This window comes from Pelecanus crispus, chromosome 5, assembly GCF_030463565.1.
Source record: "Pelecanus crispus isolate bPelCri1 chromosome 5, bPelCri1.pri, whole genome shotgun sequence".
Taxonomy (NCBI): domain Eukaryota; kingdom Metazoa; phylum Chordata; class Aves; order Pelecaniformes; family Pelecanidae; genus Pelecanus; species Pelecanus crispus.
In genome coordinates, this window is record NC_134647.1 from 33,568,089 (window position 1) to 33,581,303 (window position 13,215).

Sequence of the window (13,215 nt, forward strand, 5' to 3'; positions counted from 1 at the left end):
GTTTCTCTCTCGTTCCCGCCCGCGGCAGATTCTGGGTTTAGGCTTCCGCAAGACGGCAGGTTTTCTGCGGCTTACCTAACGCGTTGCAAGTTGGAAGAACAACGAAGCCCACTGTAGTTCGCCATAGCCCGTTTCGCTGCGGAAGGCCAGGAGCGGCAGCGGCCCGCTGCCCGCCTCAGCCGCTGCCCTCCCCGCGCCGCTCGCGCCTGGCCGTTGGGATTCGCTGTGCGCGCGGCCAGGGCGGGGGCAGCGGCCAACGGTCGCGCTCGGCGCTGCTAGGTAACGGCGTCGTCCCGACAGAGCGGCGCTGCCTCGCCCGCGGGGACATGGGCAGCGAGCAGGTATTGGGGGCTGAGGGGGGGCCCAGCTCTGCCCCGCCGCTCCGCCTCCTTCAGCCCGGAGCCGACGGTGTCTGCCCCGGCAGTGGCGGGGTGGGGGTCCCGTGAGGGGGCTGTGGGGCAGGACGGAGTGCCGGGGAGCAGCGGGCTGGCTGAGAGAAGTGCCTGGGCAGCGCTTGCTGTTCGCGGGGCTGAGAGCAGAACGCTTGGGTGTACCTGGCTACCGGGGGGGGGGGGGGGGGGGGCTTGTTCTGATCCGAAAAGCGTTGTTTTGCTTTTAAACCTTAAATAACAAGCTTGAATTAAGCTTCTGAAATTACGGGTTTTATCCCTGATGCTTAATGAAATGCTTGCGCTCTGTAAGTGGAGGCCTGGTGGGGCAGCCGTGTTTGTAGAGAAAGGCTTCAGTACACTGTCCCATTAGTTGCAGGCTGGTTGTGACTGATACCCTCCAGAAAAATTAAACTATGCTTTCTGTGCTGTGAACTCCTTAAATCAGGTTTTAGAAGCAACATAGTCCTCCGTGCAGCTGCCCAGATTTCCTTTAATCACTTTGGCAGTGCAATTTTAAACAGACATTTTTGGTTTGGGCTGCTGTTCCTATGGTGTTTCCAGAGAAAGTAACTCTCTCCTAAAGGTATCCCATTATAAACCACAGAAATGAATTTCAGTCTTTAGCTTGGTACAAAATGTTATGTCATAAGCCCTCTCCTCATTTTTTTTGTTTGTTTGGGGTTATATTTTTTGTTTTTTAAACATGAAGCATGAAGAGATTTTAATTAATTCAGTTTATTTCCAGAATTGCAGGAAGCTTAAATGCTGAAGACAAATGCCAATAGAAGCTTTCACCTATGAATGCGGTTTTAAATCACTGGGCGTTAACAGATACTAATTTGTATTATTTCTCTAGTGGCCTGATAGGGTTGTAGTTGGTTAATGTAATTATAAGGAAGAGTCTGCCCTCTTCAATCATGTTGTTCTCCTGTTAGTAAGTCAATCCTGTTCTTTTAGTCTCTTTTGGTTTTGATGCACTCATTCAGATTTGTTTTCCTCTAATGAAATGTGTGAGATATTTTAAGTGAAATCATTCAGTCACTTCCTTCAGTGAATTAAAAGTTCAACAATTTTTCTTTGGGTGTGTTTCTTCTTGAGGTGCATATTAGAGGGCGTGAGTTGGCTGCTCATAACTATCTGAGATAGTTCTCACTGTCCAGGACTCTCTCTTTAGTATATCTTCTGGTCGGTAGTAAGTTTGCAGCATAATATTCTAAAATATTGGCACTGTCTTCAGTGGAACTGATTTCAGCACTGGGTTTATCAGTACCAGAAGCTCAGAGGTATAAGTTGTGGTGCTGAGTTCTATGTTTTTCAACAAAACAAAATCTAAACAAAACTGTGTAATGTTGCATATGAAAACAAAGTATAGTCTTAGCCATTTTTGTAGCCCTATTATTTGTAAAAGTACCCAGGTTTCTGTTATTTGTTCCTAACCAGGAGTCTAAGAATTAAGACTGTGGACCTTGTCACTGAGAGAAATAGATAATACTCTTTCAGGAATTCAAAACCATTTTCTCCTACACAAAATATTTTTTCCCATCCATTCCCTTTGGAGGGTAATAGATAGCATTCACCATCTGCTTTAGAATCTGGACTAGAGAAACAATGAGCTTTATATTTCAGTCTCATTAGGCAAGACACGGAGAACAAAGAGTGTGTCTATACTCAAAAGTTTAGAACCATCTAAGGTGACTTTACTTGAGCCAGCTCTGGTCCAGCAGCTGTAAAGCTGTTGACAAACCAGAGTCCACCAGATCACCACTGAGGTGTTTAGGGGGCTGGAGTACTTGGTGTATGAGGAGAGTCTGAAGGAACTGTGTGTGTTCAGCTTGGAGAAGAGAAGGTGGCGGAGGAATGTAGTTACTATCTTCCAGTGCCTGAACTAGAGAGAAAATGGTGCCTGATTCCTCTTGATGCTGTGCAGCAGCAGGAGGAGAGGCAATGCTCTCAACTCGCAGGGAGGAAAATTCTGACTAGGCATAAGGATGGCATTCTTCGCAGTGAGATGTTTAAGCAGGGGAGAAGGTTTGCCCAGAGAGGCAGTGGCTTTAGAAAACTTCAAATCATAGAATCATAGCATGGTTTGGGTTGGAAAAGACCTTTAAGATCATCCAGTCCAACCATTAACCTAACATTACCAAGTCCACACTAAACCAGCTAAGGGTAGACTAGACTAAATCATGTTCCAAAGTGCCATGTCTACATGTTTTTTGAACACTTCCAGGGATGGTGACTCCACCACCTCTCTGGGCAGCCTGTTCCAATGCTTGACTACTCTTTCCATGAAGAAATTTTTCCTAATATCCAATCTAAACCTCCCCTGGCACAGCTTGAGCCCATTTCCTCTTGTCCTATCGCTAACTACTCAGGAGAAGAGCCCAACACCCACCTCACTACAACCTCCTTTCAGGTAGTTGTAGAGAGCAATAAGGTCTCCCCTCAGCCTCCTCTTCTCCAGGCTAAACAACCCCAGTTCCCTCAGCTGCTCCTCATAAGGCCTGTGCTCCAGACCCTTCACCAGCTTTGTTGCCCTTCTCTGGACATGCTCCAGCACCTCAGTGTCTTTCTTGTAGTGAGGGGCCCAAAACTGGACACAGTATTCAAGGTGCGGCCTCACCAGCGCTGAGTACAGGGACACAATCACTTCCCTGCTCCTGCTGGCCACACTATTCCTGATACAAGCCAGGACGCTGTGGGCCTTCTTGGCCACCTGGGCACACTGCTGGCTCATGTTCAGCTGGCTGTCAACCAGCACCCCAGGTCCTTTTTGGCCAGGCAGCTTTCCAGCCACTCTTCCCCACACCTGTAGCGTTGCATGGGGTTGTTGTGCCTGAAGTGCAGGACCCAGCACTTGGCCTTGTTAAACCTCATACAGTTGGCCTCGGCCCATCGATCCAGCCTGTCCAGATCCCTCTGCAGGGCCATCCTACTCTGAAGCAGATCAACACTCCCACCCAACTTGGTGTCATCTGCGAACTTACTGAGGGTGCACTAAATCCCCTCATCTAGATCATTGATAAATATATTAAACAAGGCTGGTCCCAAAACAGAGCCCTGGGAAAACCGCTCATGACCGGCCACCAACTGGACTTAACTCCATTCACCACAACTCTCTGGGCTCGGCCACCCAGCCAATTTTTTACCCAGCAAAGAGTACGCCCATCCAAGCCATGAGCTGCCAGCTTCCCAAGGAAAATGATATGGGAGACTGTGTCAAAGGCTTTGCTAAAGTCCAGGTAGTTGACATCCACAGCCTTTCCTTCATCGACCAGGCGGGTCACCAGGTCATAAAAGGAGATCAGGTTGGTCAAGCAGGACCTGCCTTTCATGAACCCATGCTGGCTGGGCCTGATCCCCTGGTTGATTGGCACTTGCCTGTTGAGTTCACTCAATATGAACCGCTCCATAATCTTTCCCGGCACCGAGGTCAGGCTGACAGGCCTGTAGTTCCCCAGGTCCTCCTTCCGGCCCTTCTTGTAGATGGGTGTCACATTGGCAAGCCTCCAGTCATCAGGGATGTCCCCTGTTAACCAGGACTGCTGATAGATGATGGAAAGTGGCTTGGCAAGCTCCTCTGCCAGCTCCCTCAGTACTCTCGGGTGGATCCCATCTGGCCCCATAGACTTGTGAGTGTCCAGGTGGCATAGCAGGTCGTTAACTGCTTCCTCCTGGACTATGAGGGCTCCATTCTGCTCCCCGTCCCTGTCTTCCAGTTCAGGGGGCTGAGTACCCTGGGGATGACTGGTCTGGCTATTAAAGACAGAGGCAAAGAAGGCATTAAGTACCTCAGCCTTTTCCTTGTCCTCGGTGACAGTGTTCCCCCCCGCATCCAGCAAAGGGTGGAGATTCTCCTTGGCTCTCCTTTTATTGTTGATGTACTTATAAAAACATTTTTTATTATCTTTTACAACAGTGGCCAGATTGAGTTCTTGCTGGGCTTTCGCTTTTCTAATTTCCTCCCTGCATGACCTAACAAGATCCCTGTACTCTTCCTGAGTTGCCCACCCCTTCTTCCAATGGCGGTCGACTCTCCTTTTTTCCCCGAGTCCCCGCAAAAGCTCCCTGTTCAGCCAGGCTAGTCGTCTTCCCTGCCGGTTGGTCTTCCGGCACACGGGGACAGCCCACTCCTGTGCCCTTAAGACTTCCTTCTTGAAGAAGGCCCAGCCTTCCTGGACCCCTTTGCCCTTCAGGACTGGCTCCCAAGGGACTTTCCCAACCAGCGTCCTGAACAGGCCAAAGTCTGCCCTCTGGAAGTCCATGGTAACAATCTCACCTGGAGAAGGGCCTGTGCAATCTGATGTAACTCTTTGTAATTAGTACTGCTTTGAGTAGGAGAGTGGATAATCAGAGGCCCTTTTCAGCCTAATTTTTTCTATGATTCTATCATAGTGTTCATATAGAGCTGTATCCAAACCAGTCCAAACTGTCCATAGGCTACACTGAATCCTATAGGCTTATTGGCTTGGTAAGCAGTAGTTTTATGATGTAGTGTGGTTACACTATTAGGAGATGTATTCATGCTACTACTAGAAAAGACTGGTAGTTGTTACATGGTCTGTGGTAAGAATCTTTTTGCAGTTGAGTATGTTAGACTACAGGGAAATAAATAGCTTCATACTTTCCCAGTAGAGTTACAACTGCTCCAATTACCAGACAAAAAGCTGGCTTGTTGTGTGAATCTTTCTGTATTAGTTATAATGCTGCTTTTTCCTCATTTATGCTGAATAAGTTCATCATCTGTGTCACTGCAGACTATAAGACTGGTATGGGCATTAGAATTTCGAGGTGTGAAAAATCTTGCATGTGGACCGTACCAAACTGGAAGATAGATTGGTGAGAGCATTAAATGAGGGACTGAAAGAGATCTGTGGTTATTGTGTCAAAGTTTTCAGTCACCTTTTCTGTGATTGCCAAAAAGCTAGATTAAAAATATCAAAATTGGCCTGCTTGGTGTTTAGAGTACTTTGATTCACCAGGCATTTTGATATCTATTCAAGGGGAAGCCAGATGTGTTTAATCTCATTTGGGGAGAGAAAGGGGGAGGATGGATCTTTTGTTCATTAAAAGAGTAGTGCTGTTGTTTTTGAAACAAGATACTTAAAGCATTTTGTTGTATGACTCCCTCTTGCAGCTAGTGGTAGTCAAGCAGTTTCTCCCCATCACTTTCAGGGGAAGAACTCCCTAGAGCTGGAATGAGTTTGTTCCCCTTTCACAAGTTGGACCATGGATTAGTTTATGAAGAGATTGCTAACAACTGATAATGTATGTGTATGCATATTTTATCACTGTCAGATTCCTTTATTTTGAAGGAGGCTTTCTTTGGAGCCTGATTTGATTTTTGGCTCACTTGGGAATTGTCAGAGTTTATCTTTGACTGCAAAATTCATGTAAATAGTCATGTGCCTAAAACTTCTGAGAGTTCTACGCACAGCAGCTGTGTTGCAAATGATAGCCAACCTGACTTGTTTAAGGGTAGCTGGGGTATGTCTCCACAAACTTTTTCTGCTTTGTGTTTTTCCTTCATTACAGCCTTTGTGTAAGACATAAAGCACAAAGAGGATGGCTGTAGCGTAGATGTGCAGTATTACTGCAAGGGCAGCTACGTGGAAAGAGGCAGTGTGGGTAGTGCCAGGGGTATTGGTGGTGGTGTGAAACAGAGGAGAAATAGAAGAATAGGTAAAGGCAGTTGTGTTAGAGCTGATTTTAAATAATTTTACAACTAGATTATCTTGGTTTTTATAGGAAGGTGCTGTACCTTGCTAAAATGTGCTAGCCAGACTCGTGGGCATGGTCAGAGGGTGCTTTTGGACAGACAGCTTTGATGTCTGATGCCAAGGGACCAGCGCTGTGCAAAAGCAGAGAATACTGGACACTCTTAAAAGAAAGTTTATGGATTGGGAAAACAGGACCATTTTGTGTTTTAAAAAATGTTGACTGAAGAATGGGAATCAAAAAATTAATTGTTTATTTGTATTATTTCATGGTATCTTGTAATGCTTGAATATATATCTTGTCAAAAAGGTAACATAAATGCTTCTCAGCCTAAAATTAATTTGTTAGAGCTGTGATTTTTCAAAGGCATTTGAGAAAGTTGAATTCTACATGGAAACACTCTAGGAAGAATAAGGGTAGTGATATGGAATTGTATGTGTAAAAATTATTAGGTAAGAGATAAAAATGGAATTATAGCTAGATTACAAGTTTAAGTATTCCTGGAAGTCTAATATTAGTAGTAATTTAAATGTCTATTTTTGATTTTCCCCATTATTTTTTTTTTTTTTTTCCCCCAAGCCCAGTCCAAGTGGCAAAGGAAAGTTGGCAAAGAGAACAGCAAATTTGCTACCACAGTTGTCTCAGGTAGTTTTGTTGGCTTTTTTTGTAAGCTTTCATTTTCAAATATGTGTCACAGCATGGTTATGTAAACACCATGGTTTTCAATCAAATATATGCTGAGGTGTATATTCTCTCTCTGCACTATTTATGTATATTATATATGTATATTATATCTGTATATGGAACATTGTTTATATTTCAGTATCTGGAAAACATTGAAAGTGGAGTATTTGAACAAGTTTGAAAATATTTAAGTGAGGTATAAAACTAGAGAGTTTACAAATATTACATATACGTTTAACATGCTTATCTCTGATGGTCTGGATATTTAGAATTTGAGGGCAACATAGTAGTAGTAGTTTATTGGATTATTTTTATGCTGCCTTATTCCTGCTGTATATTAGTAAATCAAAGAAACTGTAGTCTATGTTTAAGAAGTCTTGAAGTGTGTGTTAGTAGCACCTACGATGAGTGTAAAACTAAAATAAAAAATATTTATTCCAGGCAAGGTCTAAACCACTGTGGCAGCAGACTTGTCCTTCATTTCATCTGAGCAAAGAACAGAAAGATGACGAGTCAGATGAGTTTACTGTAAAAAATGAGTATTCAGCTGGTAAGGTTAACATTCTTAGTACTACCAAAGAAAACCTCTCAGAAACATAAACATACGTGTGATACATCTGAACTTTTTTTTTTAAACTTAATTTCAAAATGTATTTTCTGCAAGGAGAATATTTGAAGGTGAGATGCAAGCGACACAAGATACAGGATTCTAGAGATAATGAAGCAGGTGCTGGACCATCAACTGCTACATTGCAGAGCAGCAGTCATCTGAAAAAAAAACATGAAAGTTTCAGAAGTGCTCTTGTTAACATTATATTGTGAGTTTCCTTATCTTTGAATAATGTGTTTTTCCTTTTTGATAGATGAACTAAATTTTAAAATTAAATTATTTTAAAATTTTGATGATTGCAAGTTGAAAGTATGTATATGAGCATGAACTATATCACCAATTTTAAAAGCTGAACCTTATCAGATACAATACAAACTTAGTAACATGCTTCAGTGTTCTTTTTGAATCGGAATGTCTTGTGCTCATTGTAAAGTTTTGGCAGTTACCTTTTTTGTTTTGTTTGTTCATAAGTAATGTGTAGGATGGCTATATATTACTTATGCCAGTAGAATGTATCTGAAGAATGTGATGCATACTCTTTGTTTTTTTGTCTCAGACAGCAAGACCTTACTGAAGAACAGCTTCCATCCCTTGATGGAACCCATACTCCAAGAGCAGATTCTTCTACACCAATAGAGAAAGATATTCTGGTAGCTAAAGTCTGTTTTCTAGCGTATTAAATGGAGTACAGTGCCAGTCATCTATTGTAAATATTGACAAGATGATTGACACAACAAGAGATGACCAACAGTGACATATTCTTCCACGATTAGTTTCATGCAATATATTATTTAGAGTGTTACTGTTGAGAATGGAGCATTAGGAATGTATGGATGATGCAAAGAATTGGAGAATGGAATAGTAAGACAACCAATGTCAGGATGTAATAAATTAATCTTTTCTACAGTTGCTGAAGGTGAGAATAACTTGCAAGGGAGGGTGCACTGCTTTGTCTGAGCAGATAGAATCCATAAGACAATTCTCTTTGGGTTACCGTCATCTAAGGGCTAAGATGTTCTTCATTCTCATTCTGGTTTAGGTTACCTTGTATGACACAATTGTATACACAATTTTGTGATTTATTTATATTTAAAATAGATTGAGTTCATTTTGGGATAAGTTGTTTGAAATATTCATGTGTTACTTCCTGAAATTGGTGATTTTCCAGTTGATATTCCATTCTGCATTTCTTTGAATTTGGGCTGATATATTTCTTCATCTATGTTCCCTTTAGTGCTCTGAGGTTTTGTTAATCAGATTTCACATGCCTGTTTAAATGCTGGCATACCAGCAGATGTACTTATTTGTGGTTATACATTCATATTTTGATCAATGCATTAGCTGTACATTGCATACCCACACAAAACTCTGCAGAATGCATGGCTTTCTTTTTGAATATATGGTCCAGCCCTAGAGCTAATGGATAATAATGGCAGCACTGGAATGATGAGATAGATGAATATATATTGAAAATTAATTTAAGGAAAAAATGGTACTGGGACAGTGCAAAAGAGAGGCACCTCTCCAGAACTGTAGAATTGTAACAGCAAAACCAAAACAAAAGCCAGATTTCTATCAGTTATGTTCATTCTTCAATGAAATTTTTGTTATTTAGCTCTTAGAGAAATGGAATGCGGCTTATGCCGCTATACCAGTTTTTCTGTCTCAACAGCTTTTTATTGTTATTCTACCGACTAGTGTTCGGCAGGCTGATAAAGATATTTACATTGGATTTAGTGATGTATATGTAATTTACAACATAAATCAGTACTTGGTACTTATTACATTTATTTTTACTAAAAAAGGCCATGTCTCTAGCTAAACCTGTAGTAGCAATGACTTTCTAGTACTGGACTTAACCGATGCATCTTACTCTTTTATCCTGCAGAAATACTATTATTACATTCGCCATGGGATTGATACAGCAAATGTGGCCCCAGTGGATGAGTCATGGCTAGACCACATCTTAGCTTTAATTCCACAACGTCTGAAAGTACTTGATGAAAGTATACATTCACTGACTGATGAAATGAAAGAAGACTATCTTCTGAGTGTAAAAAAGGCTATAGGTAGATTTCTAGGAGTTTACTTGCATTTTCTATTACGTTGCTAATATTCAGAAGCATTCATTGTTGAGTGCTGTTCACTCCTGAGAGCTACCATTGTGGAAGAGTTATATATAAGTGCTCTCCTGGATGTTAGAGGCACATTTTAATAAAAAGAATACTCAGGCTTTCTTATCTTGGTAATGGTCAAACCTAATATTATTCAGTATTTTTGATCTTTCAACACTTATCACGCCCTACAGCTACCTAAAAGGAGGTTGTAGTGAGATGGGTGCTGGTCTCTTCTCCCAGGTAACAAGCAATAGGACAAGAGGAAATGACCAGGGGAGGTTTAGATTGGGTATTAGGAAAAATTTCTTCACTGAAAGCAGTGGAACAGGCTGCCCAGAGAGGTGGTGGAGTCACCATCCCTGGAGGTATTTAAAAGATGTGTAGATGTGGCACTTAGGGGCGTGGTTTAGTGGTGGACTTGGTAATGCTAGGTTTACGGTTGGACTCAATGATCTCAAAGGTCTTTTCCAACCTAAATGATTTTATGATTCTATTCCTTCGCTAAGCTTATTTTGGCTTTTCTTGTCTGTCTGTTTGTTTGGTTTTTTTAATACTTTTTTCAGTTGACTTTGTTTTAAGAGACACCAGGGAAAAAGATGAAGACAAGAAGAAAGATTTTCTTGTGCCTCACCGTGCAGAGTAAGAAAATATATTTATTTAAAAACACTGGCTAGAGAACAGTGGGGTGGAATAGCATATATAAGGGACAGTCTTAATAGTGGTAGTCAGTGTCAACTGTAAATAAGACTTATTTATTAATTATATAAATTCAAATAATGGTTATACAGCATCTTTGGAAAAACCCTGGAAAATAGTGTGTCTATCTTGAAAGGTTGTTGGAATTAGTTTTGTTTAGCAGTGCTTAACTGGTAAGAAGTCTCACAATTAATCCCATGGCATTTGAAAATGGTATATATGTATAAACTGCATGGTAGTCAATGGAACAATGTCATGTTCTGCACAGATTTCACTGAAGCTCTGTCTGTTTACAGATTGTGACAGTTTGGCTTAGTATATACAGGTTTTAGAATGTAATAAATGCAGACTGTTTTGTTCCTCAGAATAATTCAGCAATATGTAGTATAAACAGTGATAGATGCCTAGCTTTTCTGGCTGGGTTTTTCAGTATGTAGCAACCTCCATACTGAAGTGGATAGATGTGGCCTTAGTTTAGAGTAATGGATTATTTGTTCCATTTACACTTGCCTTAAAAAGTCTGCAGTCTACTGAAAACAAGTGTAATGCTACTCCCAGGATCATACATCTGTCCAGTGTGGATCAGGCTACCTAGTATCAACTTTCCTAGAACATACTTTAATTCTTCCCGAGATGTGAAAGTGAAGAGGTACCTCTTTCATAGTTATATCCAAAACCTGGTAAAATAAATTTGCCTTGTAGAGGAATGAAATCTTACAAATGCTGCAGAAACAGAACATTTCCACCAGTATCAGCCAGGCTCTGTATTGGGAGTAGCATAGCATTACTGAATGATTTTAAAAACGGAAAAGGTTTTGTTATGAATAATTTCTGGCCTGTGTTTTGAGGTAGATGCTTTTAAATATCAAATGGTAGGAATTAGAATATAATAGAACAGGTGGCTGTGACAGATGTTACTTAAGCAATTTGCGTCTTAAAAAGAAAAATAACGTGATTAATTTGTTGTTGTTATTGTATCCCCTGGGTAAGAGGCCGTCCTCTGTAGATCATCCATATCTCCTAGGAATTGTGTAGGACATCACAGGAGTTTGTATATAAGCTTATGTCACAAGCTTACATGCAAATCCAAAAGTACAAAATTCTCCTGGTAGAATAATCATTGGTAAAACACTTTTATTCCATTAACAGTATTTGAAATATGAAACTTCCTTCTAAAGAAGTATGCAAGATAGATGTGGAAAAAATTGAAGTTTTTTAACTTCCTGTAACTACTTCTTCTGTCTCCTATGTAATACGGATTCACTGAGAAATGGATAAAAGTTTTATTTTCTATCAGAAATTATCTTTTTTTTATAGGAGTTCGTTATGAAAAAGGGAACAAAAGTATTACAAATATATGACAAATGTGTCAGGAGTGTTTTTGCTTTTCCTTTGCAATATATACTTCTTAAGTTGCAATGCTTAGTATTTTAATAAAATACTAAAAAAAAAATCAGACTAAATATGAAAAAGTAAAATCGGACTGCCTGTATAAAATGATCACAGTTTTTAAAGCAAAAAAAGGCTATGAGTATTAAAAAAACCCACCAAAATAGCTTAATGTTTTTAAAAATTTGAAAGCAGACCAACTGAGTTTACAAAAAGGCTCTAAAATGATGAGTTTTTACAGATTTGATGTGATGAGCATAAACGTAGATACTACATATTGTAGAAAATTGCATATTAATTGACTAAATACATTATATAAGTATAATGATTTTATTACATGCTAAATATAAAGGACCATTAATAGGTTACAGATTTCTTAGGATTTGGCCAATATTTCTCTCATATTATTTATTTTTTTTATACACTGGTCAATATGTGAAGACTTTTTTTTTATATCTGAATAATGAGCAGAAAGCTAAATTTATGTCCTGAATTCTGTGCTTTCTGGGATGCAAACAATTACCTTAAAATAAATGTGTAAGTATTTTGGTTCTTAGCACAGCTACAGTCATCCTACTGTTCTTTGTTGGTTTTGTGGTTGGTGTGTTTTTTTTTTTTTTAGAATAGAAGTAGTGCCAAAAACTTGGAACAAGTCTTTCTTGTCAGCGTGCAGTTACCTAAAAGAAAATTTGCATGCAATAAATCCTTCAATGCTTGCTGTTCAGAACTTATGGGAGACCTCATTTAAGTAAGTGTTATCTGTATCTCTTAGGTTTCAGCTACTCAATAATTTCAGAATCTATATGGCAAATAATGGATGGTGACATCTTAAGATTTCCAAGTTGCCCTATTGAATTTTGGACTGCTACAATACATCTGAACACTGATCGTGGATATGATGGCTTTGTTCAAAAGCCATTATCCCAAATATATTTGTCTGTGTTCCCTCTGACTTCGTGCTTTGAAGAGTTTCTGCCACCTTTTCCTCTATAGAGGTCAAACTTTCTTATCTGTACTTCCCCAGAAGTCACATGGAACGCTTGGCCATCTTCATTTCCTTTGGTATCTAGGCAGTTTTAAGCAAGAAGCTATACATGAGAGTTGAATGGTTTAGCCATTTGGTACTTGATTTTCTTTAGAGTTTGGGTGAAATGCCATCTGGACCTAGCAGTTTGTGATTCGGGTTTTTGGTTTGTTTTTTTCTACAGTCTGTTCCACTGACACTTCGATTTGAGACACCATGTTCCTTGTACAGAAATGCTCCAGAACGGAGCTGCTATGATCTTATCTTCTCTAAGCCCTCTGATTTTTTTTATTTTCTCTTCAATATCTTACAGACTCTGGCAAGCTTCCTGCTTCTGACATTTTTGAAAAATAATTTATTTTTGGATATGACTTCCATTTTTTAAATAGTCTTTCTTGCTTTTAGTATAGTCCTTTAATCTCTATTGAAATCTGACACTTTTTTTTCAGTCTTTCTCAAGTCAGGCATATTCAAACCAGTGTGTCTCCCAAGAAGAGAAGAAGGGTTGCTGTCTTGCCTAGCAGGGCACTTACTTTTTTTTTCTCTTATCTGATTAACAAGGGAAAAAGGCATTAGATGGGCTATTAT

At 40.1% G+C, this 13,215-nt stretch overlaps 1 protein-coding gene across 1 annotated transcript in view; it reads left to right on the top strand.

Moving 5' to 3' along the window:
• The first annotated feature begins 326 nt into the window (after positions 1-326).
• Positions 327-13,215, top strand: part of DNAH7 (dynein axonemal heavy chain 7) — a 116,003-nt gene continuing 103,114 nt past the window's right edge. The window contains exons 1-8 of the mRNA XM_075711559.1: positions 327-341; positions 6,687-6,752; positions 7,233-7,341; positions 7,456-7,609; positions 7,958-8,051; positions 9,290-9,470; positions 10,082-10,157; positions 12,226-12,351. Of these exons, the coding sequence (XP_075567674.1) occupies positions 327-341; positions 6,687-6,752; positions 7,233-7,341; positions 7,456-7,609; positions 7,958-8,051; positions 9,290-9,470; positions 10,082-10,157; positions 12,226-12,351 (821 nt within the window). The remainder of the gene's footprint in view (positions 342-6,686; positions 6,753-7,232; positions 7,342-7,455; positions 7,610-7,957; positions 8,052-9,289; positions 9,471-10,081; positions 10,158-12,225; positions 12,352-13,215) is intronic.